We start from the raw sequence: 19,133 nt of genomic DNA, 5'->3' as shown, positions 1-19,133 counted from the left end.
ATAATCAATGAAGAACTATTTTAACTTACCTTTGGTTACTCTGAGAAAAGTTGTTTAACCACTAGATGGCAGCAAAGAAAATAATTTCAATTTTAAATGGTTCTTTTGTGCTTGCTAAATTTTAAATTTGGAACATAGCAAGTTTTGTTTAAATTCTTATTCTTTTAACAATAAAATATTTTAAAATAAAATATTTAACACATATGGCACCAATGACTTTGGTGCCTTCTTTGATCCTGAATTACAGCCATGCAGAGTAGTACTAATATATATTTGACATGCGTGATAAAATAACTTGTGCTATGTAACAAAAGGATAAGGAAAAGAGTATTTCATTACTTTTATAGAGTCTCACTGATAGTCTTTATGAAAAATTTCTTTGCCAAAGTTCTAGCAATTTATTCTATTAGACTCTTACTGGATGGGCTTTTCAGTAAGTTCAAAACGTCACTAATCCTTTTGAGTAATTCGGTCTCCCTCTCTGCTCTTGTTTCTCTCCAGAAAAAAATACTCACATATACCCTTTTCTTTTTTAAAATTCAGGGTGTTCCACAGAACTCTTGAAACTATGAATATCAAGTAATAAACTCCTATAGTATAGTAATTTGAAAAATATGCCATCAAAATAGAACATACCTTAGCACTTATAAGGCCTACTGTAGAGTAGAGCAGTAAGAAGTCTTTCTGGATGCTACTCTCCAGAGATGGGAGAAACACCACAGAAGTTAAACATGTTATCCTATGAAATTCACAATGTATAACTTTACAGTTGGGATATTAATAATATTAATGTCAACTATTCTATTAGTAGTAGTAACAGCTAACATTTGTGCTTATTATGCATTTATTATAGATTGTTTCTAAAACATAACATGTTCGATCTCAATCTTCTTAAACTCTCTAAAGTAGGAAGTATCATAGCATTTAACATGAGAAAACTAAAGCACTGAGAAGTTAAGTCACCCAAATCACATAGCTAGTCTGTCTCCAGAGCCCATGCTTTTAATCACTTCATATAACTATCACTCATTTACATCTGCTAGTTCCTAATTATGTTGTGTGCCAGACAGATACTCTCTGGAAACTAATACCATCTGAGGCTATAAGAGCAGAGTTATGACAGTAATTGGGTGCTAACCACACCCATTTTCATCTCTTCCTTCCAATATAGAACTGGTAGGCAAAGCCAGTGATAATAGAAGGCTGACAGGAAGAAAGGACAGAAAAGCTAAATGGTTTGGCAGTAGCAACCCTATCCTATATAATAAAAGGCTAATATGCAAACTGTCCTCTCAAGAGTTCAACCGATTGGGAGTTCGACAGCTTGCTATGACATGCGCTGACCACCAGGGGGCGGCACGGAACAAAGGAAGGCCCTGGCTGGCAGCCAGCAGCCGGAGGAAGGCCACCGCCAGCCCCAATTGCAGGCCAGGCCTAGGGTCCCTACCCATGCATGAATTTCGTGCACCGGGCCTCTAGTTAGATATTTTAAAAACCAACCAGCCCAGCCAGCATGGCTCAGTAGCTGAGCGTCGATCTATGAATCAAAAGGTCACAGTTTGGCCCTAATCAGTTTGGCTCAGTGGATACAGCGTCAGCCTGCAGACTCAAGGGTCCCAGGTTCAAATACAGTCAGGGGCATGTACCTTGGTTGCAGGCACATCCCCCAGTAGGCGGTGTGCAGGAGACAGCTGATGGATGTTTCTCTCTCATCGATGTTTCTAACTCTCTCCCTCTCCCTTCCTCTCCATAAAAAAACACACAATAAATATATATATATATATTTTTTAAACACAATAAATATATATATATATTTTAAAAAGGTCACAGTTCGATTCCTGGTCAAGGCACATGCCCAGGTGGTGGGCTTGATCCCCAATGTGGGGCGTGCAGGAGGCAGCTGATCAATAATTCTCATCATTGATGTTTCTATCTCTCTCCCTCCCTCCCTTCCTCTCTGAAAAAAAAAAAAAAAATATATATATATATATAATATTTTAAAACACAAAACCGTATAGCTGTAGAAAGCACTCTTATTTATGGTTTGTTTCATTACCTTCATCCCCATCCCAGGATAATACCTGAATAACATATAATCTGCTAACAGGGTAAGGACAGAAGAGCTTACCAAAGTATATTAGTTAACGATAAGGAAAATAAAGAAGAAAAGTAAAACATCTGATCTAGTTATATTAGTATTCTCTATAAGTTCATTTTCTTAGTGATGTCTTCATGATCAGAACGGAGCAGTAAGTGATCTTTAGCTAATAATTATATTCAAGGTCATGGCATTTCAGTTAAACCAAACTAAGTTAGTGTAATAATTACAAGGTGTTTCATAAAAATACTTACACAAAGCAAGAGCTTTGGATCTGCATGAATTAGTTTCACCATGGACAAGAGAAGGTACTTATAACTTCTTGTCTCCAGGTCTGTAGGTTTTTCTTTAAATTTAAGGCTTGTTACTTTTTCTTTAAATGTAAGACTCTAAAAATAAAAACATGACATCATCCTGTAAGAATCAGATATTGCTCAAGATGATAGCTATCCAACTTTTTAAATTAAATTATTAAAAAAGCTTTGAAAAATTAAGGTATTTTAAACCATCAAATTGTGGTATTAGTAGAAACATTCAATGGTAAGTAAGGTTAATGATATTCAGCTTAAAAAAAAATTACAATTATTTTTGCAAGATTTTAATTATTCTTATATAATCTACCTAATAAAATTTAAGAGAAAATATATTAAAATACTAATAGCTTTAGTAGCAGGTTGACTCCTTTGTAAAAAAACAATTTCCAAAATATGAAAAAAAATATTAGGGATAAAATATTTAGTCTATACCTTTCCAAATACTTTAAGCAATGCATGTAATAAGCATTTATCCTACACAGATAAACACAAATATTTCATAGAATCTTTAACATTATCAACTGTAAAATGCATCATTATTTTTGTACGAGAAATGAAAAATCACTGTCAACTGTCAGACATGAGACAAGTAAGATGCACTCTCAATTTCAGAGATGTTAAAAACTAAAAGTAAGTGCTTCTTAGAATTGATGAGCTATGCTATATAGGCAACCTCTGTATTTAATAGTTTAACTGGTTTGCTTTTTCCTTCAATGGCATTCCATCTCTCTCAAATTATGGAATATATGTATTTTGTCAGGAGAACAATGATAATACAGTGAAAGAACTCTTTGAGAGAAAGATTAATTCATGGAAAATGTCTCTCAAGTACTACTAAACTATTATTTACTTAGTACAGAGATACTATGGTGGATCCTGTGCTGGTACTGTAATTATAGATGATATTCAACTGAAAATACAATTATATTCTGGATCCAATACTACATTTCTCTCTATTCTTATCAAACATTTCCCCTTTTACTTTAAAAGGACACAGAAATATATGGTTTGACATGTATGCCTTTATGTGAACACATATACAAATAGATGGACATCCAGCATCTATGCACCTGTAATAAAAATGTCCAAGTAGCCCTAGATGGTTTGTTCAGTGGTTAGAGCATCGGCCTGCAGACTAAGGGGCTTCGGGTTCAATTCTGGTCAAGGGCGTGTACCTTGGTTGCAGGCTTGATCCCTGGCCCTGGTCGGGGCGTGGGGAGGCAAACAATGTCTCTCTCTCACACCAATGTTTTTCTCTCTGTGTCTCCATCCCTCCTTTCCACTCTCTCTAAAAATCAGTGGGGGAAAAAATATCCTCAGGTGAAGATTAACAACAACAAAAATGTCCAAGTAAAAAGGCTGCCTTTCAAAGATAAAAAATGTAGATACATATCTATAACACGCAGTAACTATCCTCAATGTTTAAGTATGAGTGATACCTCTGTTATTATGCCCAAGAATAAATACACACTAATGCTTAAGAATGTCACTACACAGAAGAAATAGCAAAATTCACAAATACTGTTGGTTTTCTGTATTTATAATCCAACTGCAAATGCCTTACCAAATGTACTTAATAAATTGTTTCTACTGTTTGTTCCCATTAAACTATTTTTCATTCGAAGTTAACACCTTAGATCAAGGTGAAACTTTCACTGAACAAATTTATTTACTAAGACGTAACTAAGTATAACTGCTCTTCCCTGATGCAGCCATTACACAGGTACACAGATCAGAGAATAATGAACAGACATAAGAATTATCTCTTAATAAGTAATCCTTTCCAAAAAGTAAATAATAGCTTAATTATGTTATGTCTTAATCTCAGGTATAAGCATATAAATTTTGTTACAGCATGACTGCCCTAATCTATAATAATAAAAGCGTAATATGATAAAAGACTGGAGGTCCTTCCGCATGACTTTCCGGACAAAGCCGGGGCTGCGAGGGAAGCCAGGGTCCACAGGTCCCCGGTGCCTGCTGGTGGCCGGAGGGAAGCCAGTGCCAGCAGCCAGGGGAAGGAAGGCCTACTCTTGCACCAATTTCATGTATCGAGCCTCTAAATGAGATATAAGACTTGAAAAATTCAAAGAAATGTTTCAATTTAAACAACTTTAATTAATGACCATTAGTGGGTTACATAACAAGGAACAACTTGCTAAAGAAATATATTTCTTAACTAGAAATGTAAGAAACAAAATCCATTCATTAATTTTTTTCATTGATTTTCCACACTGCAGATTAATTAGTAGTAATTAATTAACAAGTTGGTATATATGCTTGAGCCAAAGAAGAGATGCAATCATGCGTAGGAAAAAAATTCATGAATCAGAGTATTGAGGTGTCTATTAAGAATCCAAACCATTTGTTAAGTTATTTAAGACCATGACTAAATTACAGGTATGTAAGAAGCATTTGCTGAGCCAGGATCTACTTTAAGAAGCAAAATGTGTAGAAAATATACATATTTGTGAAAATTCATACATCTATTATTAACAGGCTATCTTAGTTTTAAAACAGTAAATGGCTGTCCGGCCAGCATGGCTCAGTGGTTGAGCATGGACCTATGAACCAGGAGGTCACAGTCGATTCCCAATCAGGGCACATGCCTGGGTTGCAGGCTCGATTCCCAGTATGGAGGCAGCTGATCAATGATTCTCTTTCATCTTTTGTGTTTTCCTCTCCCTCTCCCTTTCCCTCTCTCCCTTTCTCCCTTCATCTCTGAAATCAATAAAAATATATATATTTTTTTAAAAAAACAGTAAATGGTAAGTGCTAAGACAAATATTTCAAATTTTAACAAATACTAAAGTACACAATGGAGAAGTTATGACTCAATATTCATATGAAAAAGGCTAAAGTGTTTAAATGAATGAAAGTTCAATTTAAGATAATAATGCAAATTTAGACTGTTTAGTAGAAACATGGTATGAGATACAGCAGGTTAAAGATTTCATCAATTATTACATCACATCTGGAACAATAAAATCAGATCTTAACATGTAATTTTAATTGGGGGTGGGGTGGGGTATTAGGTTGAATTATTTCCAGAAGAGAAAAAAACAAAACAAAAAAACAGATGGAAAAACATTTTGAAAACAGCTCAAGTAAGAAATTCATTCACACATCTAACAAATATGCACTAAATGCCTACTATGTGCCAGATACTATCTAGGGGCCAAATACAACTCTTGCTTTCATCAAGCTAACACACCATGAGGAAAGATAGCAGAAGAACCTGATAGACAATGGACTAAATGTTAACTATTCACTAACCATGTCACTATTTATCATTCATTTAACAATATTTGTGTCTCTGTTTCCATAGCTGTAAAACCAGGTCAAACAAAACACATACATGCTTTTAAAGAAAGCTGAAATAATAAAATCCCTTCCACTGGTAAAATGATCCATCTATCTAATAAAGAGGGAACATGCTAATTGATTCACACCGTCGCAAAAACGGCGGCACTCACAGCCAATAAGGAGGGAATATGCTAATTTACTGCCACGCCCTCAAAGATGGCAGCGCCCACAGCCAATAAGGAGGGAATATGTTAATTGACCGCCACGCTCTCAAAGATGGCGGCGCCCAGTTCCCTCAGCCCTGCTGGTGTGGCAGGCGTGCAGCAAGGCTGGGCCCACCAGCCTCTGGAGTCTCCCAGTCCCCTCAGCCCCCCAGATGCCCACGACTGGCCCAAGGCGCAGGCAAGCCTCAGATGGTGGCTGCCCAGCCACCCAGGGCCGCCCAAGGCTCAGGTAAGCAGGGCCGGCCGAGGCTTGCGCTGCCAGCAGTGGCAGCAGCAGAGGTGTGAAGGGGGTGTTGCCTTCCCTTTATCGCCAGGAAGCCTCCCACCCCTGAGGGCTCCCGGACTATGAGAGGGGGCAGGCCAGTCGTGGGCGGACCCTCCCTCCATTGCATGACTTTTCATGCACCAGGCCTCTAGTATAAAAATAAGAACCTTTAGGAGTACAGGAGTTAGTTCTACAAAGCTTCAAAAACAGAAAGTGGATCAGTGGAGACTGAAAGTGATAGGGACATGAGTCCACCTTGGTTGAAGAAAAATTTTCACATAGTTAGCTCTTTCCAACAAGAAATGTATCTATCTCCAATATACTAGTAGAGGGTAGTTGTAAAGCCTAGACACAAATATTATTTTACCATTTTACAGACTAAACTCCTTGATTGCTACTTCTGTAGCAAGCTAAAGGCTCAGGTTTATCAAAGTTAATGTAAATGAGGACAACCCACTGAACATACCATGTTAATACAGTGGTTTTCAACTGGAGCCATTTGTCCCCCAGAGAATATCTGGAAATGTCTGGAGACACTTTTGGTTTTCATGACTGGCAGGGCAGGGAGTGGGGTGCTATTAGCATCCTTATTGCACAGGATAGTCCCTACAACAAAGAGTTATCCATTCAAAACGTTAATAGTGCTAAGGTTAAGAAATCCAGATGCAATGTATTCTAACATTTATTTTATACTAGAGGCCCAGTGCACGAAATTCGTGGATGGAGGGGGGTTGTCCCTCAGCCCAGCCTGTACCCTCTCCAATCTGGGACCCCTCAAGGGATGTCCGACTGCCCGTTTAGATGCTACCCAGTGGGATCGGACCTAAACGGGCAGTCGGACATCCCTCTCACAATCTTGGCTTCCTCTGTTACCTAGAAAACCTTGCTCTCTGTGGCTGTAGCCATCTTGGTTGGGTTAATTTGCATACTTGCTCTGATTGGATTGTGGGCGTGGCTTGTGGGCATGGCTTGTAGGCGTGCTGGAGGTATGGTCAATTTGCATATTTGTCTATTATTAGGTAGGACTAGAGGCCCAGTGGGATCGGGCCTAAACGGGCAGTCGGACATCCCTCTCACAATCCAGGACTGCTAGCTCCCAATTGCTTGCCTGCCTGCCTTCCTGATTGCCCCTAACTGCTTCTGCCTGCCAGCCTGATCACCCCCTAACCACTCCGCTGCCAGCCTGTTTGCCCCCAACTTCCCTCCTCTGCTGGCATGGTGACCCCTAACTGCCCTCTCCTGCAGGGTTGATCACCTCCAACTGCCCTCCCTTGCAGGCTTGGTCCCTCTCAACTGCCCTCCCTTGCAGGCCAGGTGCCTCCCAACTGCCCTCTCCTGCTGGCCATCTTGTGGTGGCCATCTTGTGTCCACATGGGGGCAGGATCTTTGACCACATGGGGGCAGCTATGTTGTGTGTTGCAGTGATGATCAATCTGCATAGTACTCTTTTATTAGATAGGATAGAGGCCTGGTACAGGGGTGGGGGCCAGCTGGTTTGCCCTGAAGGGTGTCCCTGATCAGGGTTGGGTTCCCTTGGGGCGTGGGGCGGCCTGAGCGAGGGGCCTGTGGTGGTTTGCAGGCCGGCCACGCCCCCTGGCAACCCAAGTGGAGGCCCTGGTATCTGGAATTTATTTTCCTTCTACAATTGAAACTTTGTAGCCTGGAGCAGAGCCAAGCTTGGGGCTCCCTCCGAGGCTGGCAGCCATTTCTGTTGGGGTTATAATTGAAACTTTGTAGCTTAAGCGGGTGGGCCCGGCCAGGGTGTGCGGAAAGCTTTGCTTCCCGTTGCCGCCAGCAACCCTGGCCTGCTCTCTCAAGCTCCGTTCTGCCGCCATTTCTGTTTGCATTTGTTTACTTTCTATAATTGAAACTTTGTAGTTTGAATGGAGGCTTAGGCCTTATGCAATTATGGTCAATTTGCATATTTGTCTATTATTAGGTAGGACTAGAGGCCCGGTGCATGAAATTCGTGCACGGGGGAGGGGGGTGTCCTTCAGCCCAGCCTGCACCCTCTCCAATCTGGGACCCCTCGAGGGATGTCCGACTGCCCGTTTAGATCCCACCCAGTGGGATCGGGCCTAAACGGGCAGTCGGACATCCCTCTCACAATCCAGGACTGCTGGCTCCCAAATGCTCACCTGCCTGCCTTCCTGATTGCCCCTAACCACTTCTGCCTGCCAGCCTGATCACCCCCTAACCACTCCCCTGCCAGCCTGATTGATGCCTAACTGCTCCCCTGCCAGCCTGTTTGCCCCTAACTGCCCTCCCCTGCAGGCCTAGGTCCCCCCCCCCAACTGCCCTTCCCTACAGGCCCGGTAGCCCCCAACTTCCCTCCTCTGCTGGCCTGGTCACCCCTAACTGCCCTCCCCTGCAGGCTTGATCACTCCCAACTGCCCTCCCTTGCAGGCCTGGTCCTCACAACTGCCCTCCCCTGCTGGCCATCTTGTGTGTTGGAGTGATGGTCAATTTGCACATTACTCTCTTATTAGATAGGAGGATAGAGGGTGCACGGGTGGGGGCCAGCTGGTTTGCCCTGAAGGGTGTCCCGGATCAGGGTGGGGCGTGGGGCGGCCTGGGCGAGGGTCCTGTGGTGATTTGCAGGCCAGCCATGCCCCCTGGTGACCCAAGCGGAGGCCCTGGTATCTGGGATTTATTTATCTTCTATAATTGAAACTTTGTAGCCTTGAGCGGAGCCAAGCCTCCTGCTTGCTCCATGGCTGCAGCCATTTTTGTTGGGATTTATTTATCTTCTATAATTGAAACTTTGTAGCCTTGAGTGGAGTCCAGGGCCAGCCAGGGTGTGCAGAAAGCTTGGCTTCCTCCATTGCCAGGGAAACCCAAGCCTCCCGCTCGCTCCGTGGCTGCAGCCATCTTGGTTGGGTTAATTTGCATACTCGCTCCTGATTGGCTGGTGGGCATGGCTTGTGGGTGTAGCAGAAGTATGGTCAATTTGCATATTACTCTTTTATTAGATAGGATATTCACCTGTGTTTCCAGATTTTGTGATACCTATAGTGAGCTCTTCATTATAAGTTTTCAAGCAAAAGCTACAAGATTGGTATCACAGGAGGTTAAGTGCTTTGTCCATTTAATTCATCACGCTTCCCTGGAATTAACACTGTGCCTGGAAGTTGGTGGGAGTTCAATACTCCCCTATCTGTTGTCTGACTGTTCTTACCAGGTTTAAGAGAGGTAAGATTCACCTTAAGGATCATCCAAATTCTAAAATGTTCTTATTCTAAAAAATTACTTCATTATCAAATTTGCTAGTTATTTTCCCTGGCAAAAATATCAGCCAGAAATCTGTCCTTTAGCCATTATTTGAAATATATATACATACAAAATTTTATACATATATAAATATGTGACTATAAGCAGCTTAAGAATAATTCTTAATTTTGAAAATCAATGAATACTGATAATTTTAAAAATCAAATGAATACGAATAATTTCAGAGAATAACTAAAATATAAGAACTAAATTCTTATCACAGGTGTCCTTGGACCAAAATAATCTAGTATGAATTTAAGAAACAATTATCAGTAGTATACTATGCAGCTCCTAAAATCAGCTGACAACTAGAGTTAAAAAGTAAAAATAACTTCTAAATGTAGGAAACATTTTCAGACTACCAATAAAATTTTGTCTTTGTTCAAAAGAGTAATTTCGTTTCATTTTCTTTCAATCCTCATACAAAAAAAAATTACAGAAAGGAGAAAAACAGGATATTGAAGTTAAACTGGAAGTATTAACTTTCCACCAATTTCTATTATTGGAGGCCAAAATAGGCAGAAAACTGTAAACAAAAAGTCAAATAAAGTTATAACTTCCCAGAAGATATCTGAAATAAATCAATAAACAATTTTTAAGCAATTAACTGCAAATCATTTTCTAAAAATTTTTTAAATAATGTCTATCTAGTTAAATAACATTTAAGTAGCATTTATTGATGTTTACCTTATACTTGGATTGAAATGTCAATTTCTTAAAAAATTAAGTACTTGGCATTACAAAAAATTAACTAAAAATAACTTTGCATTTTATATAATAAAACAATCCCTGGCTGGGTTGCTCAGGTGGTTGGAGCTTCGTCACGTACACCAAAAATTTGTTTGTTCGATTCCTGGTCAGGGGATATATGTGGGTTACCTGATATATCCCCAGTCTGGGAGTTTACTAGAGGCAAGCAATCAATATTTCTCCATTGATGTTTCTCTTTCTCTCCTTCCCTCCCTCCTTCTATTTCTCTCTCTCTCTCTCTAAAAAATCAATAGAAACATATCCTCAGGTGAGAATCATTGTCATGCTCTTTTGGTTATAATTTTGTAGGCTAAATAATCCCAAAACAAATGGCATAGCAAATTTCTCTATTTGAACATCTAAAATAAACAATCCTCTGCAACAATTACTGACAACTGGATAAGAGTGAACTACAACTACATAACACCAAAATATTTTATGGACTAAGGGAACTTGGAAAAAGAAAAGCATGCCAGGGAAGAAGCTGTTTAAATTATCTTCTAAGTGTGAAGTGGATAATTTCCCAGATAAAACCAATAGGTAAAAACATGCTACATTTTCTATCTGAAATGACATGATGTGACTATGATGGTAACTAAGCACAGAAAAGTCAAAGAAACCAAGGACTTTTCTGAGGTAGTTACAATGGGTCATACTTACAGCCACAGAAGCCCACTGCCATGCAAAACAGTGACTGGTTGGCATCTGATCATGTGAGCGACAGCAGCCAATAAGAATAGAAAATAAGCAGAAGACAAAGCACCACCAATCAATGTCAAGAGTTGACATGTATAATACTCTTGCTATATATAAATAGCAATATATGACTTCTACAATCCTATAATTGTCTGTTTAAATGGGGTCCCCATGAGATTTAAAATTCCATATCAAAAGTACTAATTTGTTTTTATTAAGTTTAAACACAAACTTCAATATCAAAGTGCCTATCATTTTTTTTAAAAACTCAAAGCACGTTTGTTGAATTATTTTTATTTTAAATAAAATTTTTAAATTTTAGTTCTTATTTCCTATGTATAATATTCAGCACCCAATGGTAAACTGTGCATTAGCAGGAACATTCACTCTAACCCAGAAGTCAGCATCCCTAGTCATCACCCAAAAGATGGGGAACTAATAAAAATATTTTGATTCATAAGGAAAAATTAAAGAAAAAAGAAACTAAAAAAGTGACATTAAGATTTTTAATTTTGTGAGAAAAATTCTCTAAAAAAAAAATAAGTTCAACTCACTAAAATAGTGGAAAACCAACCTCATAAACTAGTATTGCAACAATATTGCAGTATACAACATATTACAATACTTATACAAAAGGAGGGACACATTTGATTTTCTAAAATAATCAAAACAGTAGGAATGGGATAAAGACATTGAAAATGTACTAGGAAGAAGGTGGGATTCAAAATTCATGATTAATCTTACCGGTGCCATTCGTATTGCTGGGTGTGCTCCACAGCCTTGCACTGCTTTATTAAGTGTTTCACCAAACATATTTCGAAGTTCAACTGAGTGACAATATACGGCATCAATCTTTGGCCACCAATCCAATGCAGACTGGACAAAAATAGAGACCATAAGAAAGGGAAAGTACAAGTTTGCACTGAATTATATGCTCTGGTTATTACTGTAGTTTATGTTTTATCCTTTTGTGAGAAACTTTCTAAGACCATGCAAACACACACCACAATTTCCAATATCGTCAAATAGACTTTCAAGAATAAAGAATTTAAATAAAAATAATAATAAATAATAATAAAATGGAAAAATATTTCAAATAGTATCTTTAATTTGAACCATACATCTTTTAAGAAATATAAGAAACATGAGACAAATTGTCTGCTTTATGAGCATGAGGATATAGACTGTCTCTTCTCACTCATAAGTTAGTGAATTTGAAAAACAGAGTCTTTAGAGAGCTAATTCTGTACCCAATCTTCTTTTATAAGTTCAATGCTTTACACATTTTAGTAACATATGCATATAAAGTATATATTCTCCTGGGTAAGAATATGATTATTAAAGCTTTAAGAGAGATTAGTGGTTCAACACAATGTTGAAGGAATATGTGGAAAACAATCACTTATATGCCTACAAACAACAATAATTACAACATGAAATTAGTAAATGAGATAAAGCTATTAGTAAACCCATAAGCTTAAACTGATATGCAATGATGACACAATACATGAAAAGACTAATGATAACCACAAAGACAAATTTATTATAGCTAAATATTTTTAAAAAGCAATTATTTTATGTAAATATGTTTATATTTTGGTTTAACAAGTTTAGCTTTGATTCCCATTTTTAATGCCTATTTTATTTGAAAGTGTATCTTGAAGTTTTATGTTAAAAATAATTAATTACTATATTATGAAATATGACAACTATGAAAATCAATAAAACTATACAGTTTGGCCCAGCCAGTGTGGCTGTGTTTGAGCATCGACCCATGAACCAAGATGTCACCAGCACATGCCTGGGTTGTAGGCACGATCCCCCAGTAGGGGGCGTGCAAGAGGCAGCCAATTGAGGATATTTCATTGATGTTTCTATTTCTCTATCCTTCTCCCTCTCTCTCTAAAAATCAATAAAAAACATTTTTAAAAAACTATAAAGTTTGTCTATCAGTTAACACAAAAATGACTAGATGAATTTTCACTACATATGGAGAATATGCAAGGAATGGGATGACTTAAAATATAAGCTTCCACCCTCGCCACTGTGGCTCAGCTGGTTGGAGCAGTGTCCCGTATACTGAAAGGTTGCAGGTTTGATTCCCGATGAGGGCACATACCCAGGTTACAGGTTCTGTACCTGGTCCAGGTGCCAATGAAGGCAACCAATCAATGTTCTCTCCCACATCCATGTTTCTTTCTTTTTCTCTTCTCTCTCTCTCTTACCCTTCCCCTCTCTAAAATATGTGTATATAACAGGGGGATGGGGGCATGCGTGGGGAGGGGTTTCAGATGGGAATGGAGGGATGAGGACAAATATGTGATACCTTAATCAATAAAGAAATTTTTAAAAAGGAAAAAATAAAAATAAAATAAAATATGTGTATATGTGTGTGTGCACTTCCAATTTATAATATTCCTGCTATAGAAAACACCTGAAAGAACAACTGAAATTTGTTGGTAACGGGGATTTAATAGCTTCACATCCTATTCACAGGCTCCTTCTTATTCCAAACTAAACTAGTTAAATTCTCAACATTTAATTTTTTCACCCATAATTCTCAGAATATTTTCAGTAGCATCAAGTTATATTACTTTAACCCAAAATTTTGAACTACAAACTCTATTTACTAGATAGTAAATTATACAACCAATTTACAATACATAATTTGAATATGAACTACAATGAGGAAGGGAGGGACTCAAAAGCTGTGACGGGAAAAATATATTTGGGGGATAATATGGTTGTTTCTGCTTTTCCTTCAACTCTTAGTTTATTTAAGCTAATTCCTAACAAATGATCAACTTTTATTTTGGTTATATAATGAATATTTTAAACTTTGCTCAATTTGGTCATTTGACTTGTCCAAACAATCAGTACAGCATGATTTCCACACATTTACTAATACTATAGCTTATATTCATCAGCTTAAAATAGAAAAGGCTGAATAATCACAAAATGCATTGAGATTAGGGTCTTCTTCACTCTACTGACCCCACAATATCTTGTCAGAAACTGATTAAAGAGATATGCATCCCAAGTGTACAACAAAACATCATCTGTATACTGCATCATGCACCCACTGCCCAAAGTAAAGTCTCTTTCCATTCCCATTTATCCCCCTTTGCCCTCTTCCACCTCCCTCCACCTCTGTCCCTTTCCCTCTGGCTATCACCATACTATTGTCTGTGTCTATGTGAAATATATATATATTTATACACACACACACACACACACACACACACACACACATTTTAATCCCTTCACCTTCTTTCACCCAGCTCCCAAATCCCCTCCCCTGACAGCTGTCAGTTTAGTCTGTTCCATATATCCATGCTTCTATTCTAGTTTGTTAAATTATTGTTGATTAGATTCCCCACATATAAGTGAGTTCATATGGCATTTGTCTTTGGCTTATTTCATTTAGCATAATATTCTCCAGATCCATTTAGGCTGTCGCAAAAGGTAAGATTTCCTTATTTTATATGGCCAAGTAGTATTCCATTGTGTAAATGCACCACAGCTGTTTTATCCACTCATCTACTGATGGGCACTTGGGCTGTTTCCAAATCTTGGCTATTGTAAATAATGCTGCAATGAACCTAGGGGTGCATATATTCTTTTGAATTAGTGTCATTTAGGTACCTGCTGAAATAGCATCATACTACCAGGTGAACCCTATAAAACAATTTGATTTTAACTTAAGATTTGGTGATTTTCATAACTGCTGCTTTTCATAATTTATAAATTCATTTATCTTATAGTAAAAGTTAAAGATATACTTTCAAATAAAATAGGCACTAAAAACTAGGCATCATGTAGTTGCTAAAAAATTTTGTGTTTTGAGCAGTTACTAAATGTGTTCTTTCTGAATCTAAGTCAATCAAAGTAGATAATCTTTTTTTCTTGAAAACGCTGTTTATTGCCAAACAAATGGCATTACTTTTACAATCTGATCAAACTATGTGCAATTTTCCAAGAAAGAATTTAAATAAATTTTCAAATACCTTGGAAATAATTTCTTCAACCTCTCAAACCTCTCATTCTCAATATGTGAATTAACCACAGAAAACTACAATAAGTTACCATATAGAAAAAAAAAATACTAAGTAGTACACCAGCTATAGCATGTTCTACTGATGACTAAGACATTTGGTTCATATATGTGTATATTGGCCTTTAATCTCCCAATTATAACAACATATATAAATTAGCCTAATGGAAGCCTAGAAAGAGTAAGAATTTAACACAGGTCCTGTAGCTACAATTCATCTCTTATGACAAGTCATAATAAAAAAGGTGACAATACTATGAGTACTGCTGATGAAAGCTTACATTATAATAAAACTCAAATAGTGAGTAGACTTTCAGATTTCTAAAGAAGAAACAGTGGATATTTTAGATCTAAACACAGTACTTATGAACTGAATATATGAGTATGTTTCACGAAAGCAAAAACAAAACTGTAAATACCAACACTACTTCTGAATAAACTCTCAAAAACACATCAGCAAAACTTTTATCTTATTTGAGAAAGTGGTAGTTATTTTTTTCAGTCTATGAATTGGCTAAAGCACCATGGAAGAAGAAAACTTATGAGGTGTATTGAACCAAGAATCATTTAAAAGGAAATCTTACACTATGAATACATTTAAGATTAGGAGTCCAAATGTCTAAGAAAAATTTCATGTAATTTCGAGATAAAATATTTTCATAATAACTGCCTTTGATAGGATTATATAATAATCAATTCCATAAATTTACCTATTTACTTTATAAACAGTCCTTTTCGGTCAGAAAGTACCTCACATTCAGTATCTATTCGCCTCAAACCAAAGGGAGGAAAAAGCCCAACAACAAACAATTTATCAAATAGTCTATCAAAGGTACAACTTTAAAAGATACTTTACAAACTCAAATATTTATATTCCTTTTCAAACTATTCATCTAAAGCTTACTGATGCTTAATATTTTAAAACTTAGTCAATATAGATTTTTCTTTATAAAAATAGATTTCACATTGATGTGACTTCTGATACAGACACACTCCACCTTCACACATGCAGTACTCGTCAGAGTAGAGGAGGATGCACGACCACTTCACCGTATACACTGAGGCATGCATGAAGTACCACTCCAGGCATGCTTTAAAACCCACAGAGAGCAGCTCAGCCACTTACAGCAGTGCCAAGTCCATGCTTGAAAGTGCTCTATATAGTCAATTGTAGACAAAAATATTTTACAATTAAAGTAACTAGCCACAAAGTATCAAAAAGTATATACTGTGTTTATTAAATACAAAGTTTTAAGCATTTATGTAAAACCATACATTTTAATAAATGGAATGTTTTTAGTATTATGAGCCAAAGGGGGAGGGGGGAATGTAATAATATTTTATTTCTGAATTACACATAAACTTGAGGGGGGAGATCATCTTTTTTTTTTTTTTTAATGGCCTTGAAAGTAGACCTTGAGGATACAATGTACTGTCTCATTACACTGGTAAAAGAAAAAAAATGTTAGGTTTTTAATACAAACATACCTTATCTACAATCAGATTCATGAAACTTTCCCTTTGGAACAAATTGTATTTAATGTTACTTCTACCTATCAGTGTAATTTAACTCACTGATACTCAACTGAGGGAGGTGTTATTGTCTCAGGCAATTTTAGTTATTCATAATGTCTGGGTGTGGAGAGAGGGAAGTGTCACAAATACGGCAGGATGCTAAATGTCCTACAACACACAAGCAGTCCTACACAACAAAGAATTATTCTGCCCAAAAACGCGATTAGCACCCCAGTGAGAAAAATTAAATGTGTCACTAAATAGCTTTATTAGTAGTAATATTTTTGCCTTCAAAAATGGATAAAAGAAAATATGGGCAGACTTTTCTGTAATTCAACACATCTAAGGCAAATAAAGATGGGGAGGTATTTTAACTCACCAGAGAGACACTCTTAAAATGGAATTTGATGATAAAGAGGACAAATATATATAAATCATCAATTATTAAAGTCCCTTTTAGGGCAGAAAGTGGGAAAAAGTTAACCAATTCATATAAGTGTAAACACATATAAATAGATAAAAGTGGAGCTATGATAACACTTGAGAACTCTCAAAAGATGATTGTTCATAATTAGAAGAAGAAAAATTTTTAAATCGATGGTTCAAATTTGATAAGGTTTCACTATCTTTCTATTGAATGTACTCATATCAGAGTTGAAGGTTTTACAAGTATGTTTTAATGAGTTTGCTTATTTTGTCTGATATGGCTTTGTAACATGTGAATACCTCTATTTAAGTATGTTAATATTTCATTTGTTTAAGGAAGACTAAAAAGTACAATTAAATATGATGTCACCATTTTTTAAACGTGCCATACTGGGCTACAACATAAATAACTACTACTTTTAACTTACATGGTAAGGTGACAAGACAGAACATATCAAATGCTGGAAAGAAAATCTTAAGTTATATTTTCAGTGGCACTTTCTCAAGGATAGTGGATCCAAATTAAATGTTTTAGGTTTAATCTTTCCAAAGGATCCTATTAACTCCACCTTCCTCAATAAGGGCCCTCAGGTTAAGACTGATTATGAAAAATATAATTGTATATAAGTTTACTAGATATTAATAACCACCTATGGTAAATCTTTCTATATCATATATCTAAATTCAGAACCTTCTGTAAATGAAGAATATCTTTCTTAAAAAAGAAATAAAAAAAAAATTTAAGTAACTTAGCAATACCTTTTGGACTTACATTGGTGATGATTCGATGGAGGGAATTTACCAGCACATAGTGAAATGTAGAAGGGGAATTCTGAGCCAGGCAGATCTACAGAGGGCAGAAAAAAATAGGAGATTATTTCTGTAAAAAAAAAAAATATTCAGTAACACAAATGAGAACAAAAGGAAAAACAAAACAAACAAAAAGTTTTTAAAAATAGAATAAATTTTTAAGGTCTTGAAATTAATACTGATATATAATATTGAGCAATACCAGTATTGGTGTACCCTATTCATCTTTCTAGTCTTTTCACATTTATAAAGGATCAATAGCATCAGTGAATATAACTGGATAAAAACCAATGCTCTCACCTTAAAGTGTTGGTTGTTGTGAGGGCTTATACGAAAGCAAGAAACAAGGCAGTCAATCATTAGATCCACATCTGCAGGCTGGCTGCCTCTTGAGAATGGTTTGCTTGGATTAAAGAGCAGGTTCTATGAAAATCCCAAAAGAAAACAAAAGCCTTTAAATAATCATGCAGTCTTTCTCTTACTAGCATTTAATAATATCAATACATTATCCACATAGATGGCAGTAACATTCAGTTGCCAGAAGAAGCATAAAGCACTAATATTGTGGTTCATCAGTCTGATAAAATTCTTACTATACCATATATAATCCCTTTCAGGTCCTAACATATTATTTTAAAACCAAGTCAGAATATTTATGCTAATTTAAGAAAACTGATTATGTGTTTTCTTCATATTCTACACCACTTTATTTAGCCTGAGGAACAAGTAACAACAAAAGCAGATCCTATGAACTCATTATCAAAGACGACTCAGAACTTTAGTGTTAGCAATGATCTTTGAAAATTTAGTTTAATACTTATACTTTGAGTTTACTTCCCATTTAATTTTTTTTAAAGTTTATAGTAAAGAAATAATAAGGATATTACCTTAAGATCAACCACCATAGACTGAACTAGTAGGAAAATGACAGAGTTATCTTCCCAATTGATGTAGGTACTTGCTTTACACAGTTTGACACAGGCAATTGCAGCACTTTCAGTCAGCTGCCTGCTTCCTCCATGGCCAGCAAGTGCTTTACGTAGACTGTCCAGAAACAACTTCTACAGAATTCAAATACAGCAAAAAGATAATATATGAAGTTTCTCAGATTTCAGATTTATCTAATAAAGTAGCAAATTATCAGCCTCTAAAAACTGTACTCTAAAAATACATAATTGATATCCATGGGTTTTAATTTCTCAATGAAAAGAGTTGTCTTTTAAATATTTCTCGAAGCCAAAAAAAAAATAGAATCTGTTCTTCACATTCTTTGTTGAATTATTAAAGAAACATAAGAAACAGTCCTTCCCAAACAAGGTAATTCACTGCTCAACCTTAATTCAGCTGATCATATTCTTTTTTACATTATCCTTAATTCCTAAATATTAATTTGTCTTGGTTATGG

At 36.6% G+C, this 19,133-nt stretch overlaps 1 protein-coding gene across 2 annotated transcripts in view; it reads right to left on the bottom strand.

Moving 5' to 3' along the window:
* Positions 1-19,133, bottom strand: part of NF1 (neurofibromin 1) — a 237,669-nt gene that overhangs the window by 148,949 nt on the left and 69,587 nt on the right. For both annotated transcript variants that reach the window (XM_008147785.3, XM_008147786.3), the window contains exons 9-13: positions 18,616-18,789; positions 18,029-18,151; positions 17,691-17,765; positions 11,668-11,799; positions 2,353-2,487 (exon numbers count right to left, since the gene is read on the bottom strand). In XM_008147785.3, the coding sequence (XP_008146007.1) occupies positions 2,353-2,487; positions 11,668-11,799; positions 17,691-17,765; positions 18,029-18,151; positions 18,616-18,789 (639 nt within the window). The remainder of the gene's footprint in view (positions 1-2,352; positions 2,488-11,667; positions 11,800-17,690; positions 17,766-18,028; positions 18,152-18,615; positions 18,790-19,133) is intronic.

Source organism: Eptesicus fuscus, chromosome 20 (assembly GCF_027574615.1).
Source record: "Eptesicus fuscus isolate TK198812 chromosome 20, DD_ASM_mEF_20220401, whole genome shotgun sequence".
Classification (NCBI taxonomy): Eukaryota; Metazoa; Chordata; class Mammalia; order Chiroptera; family Vespertilionidae; genus Eptesicus; species Eptesicus fuscus.
This window is presented reverse-complemented; position numbering and strand designations above follow the sequence as displayed.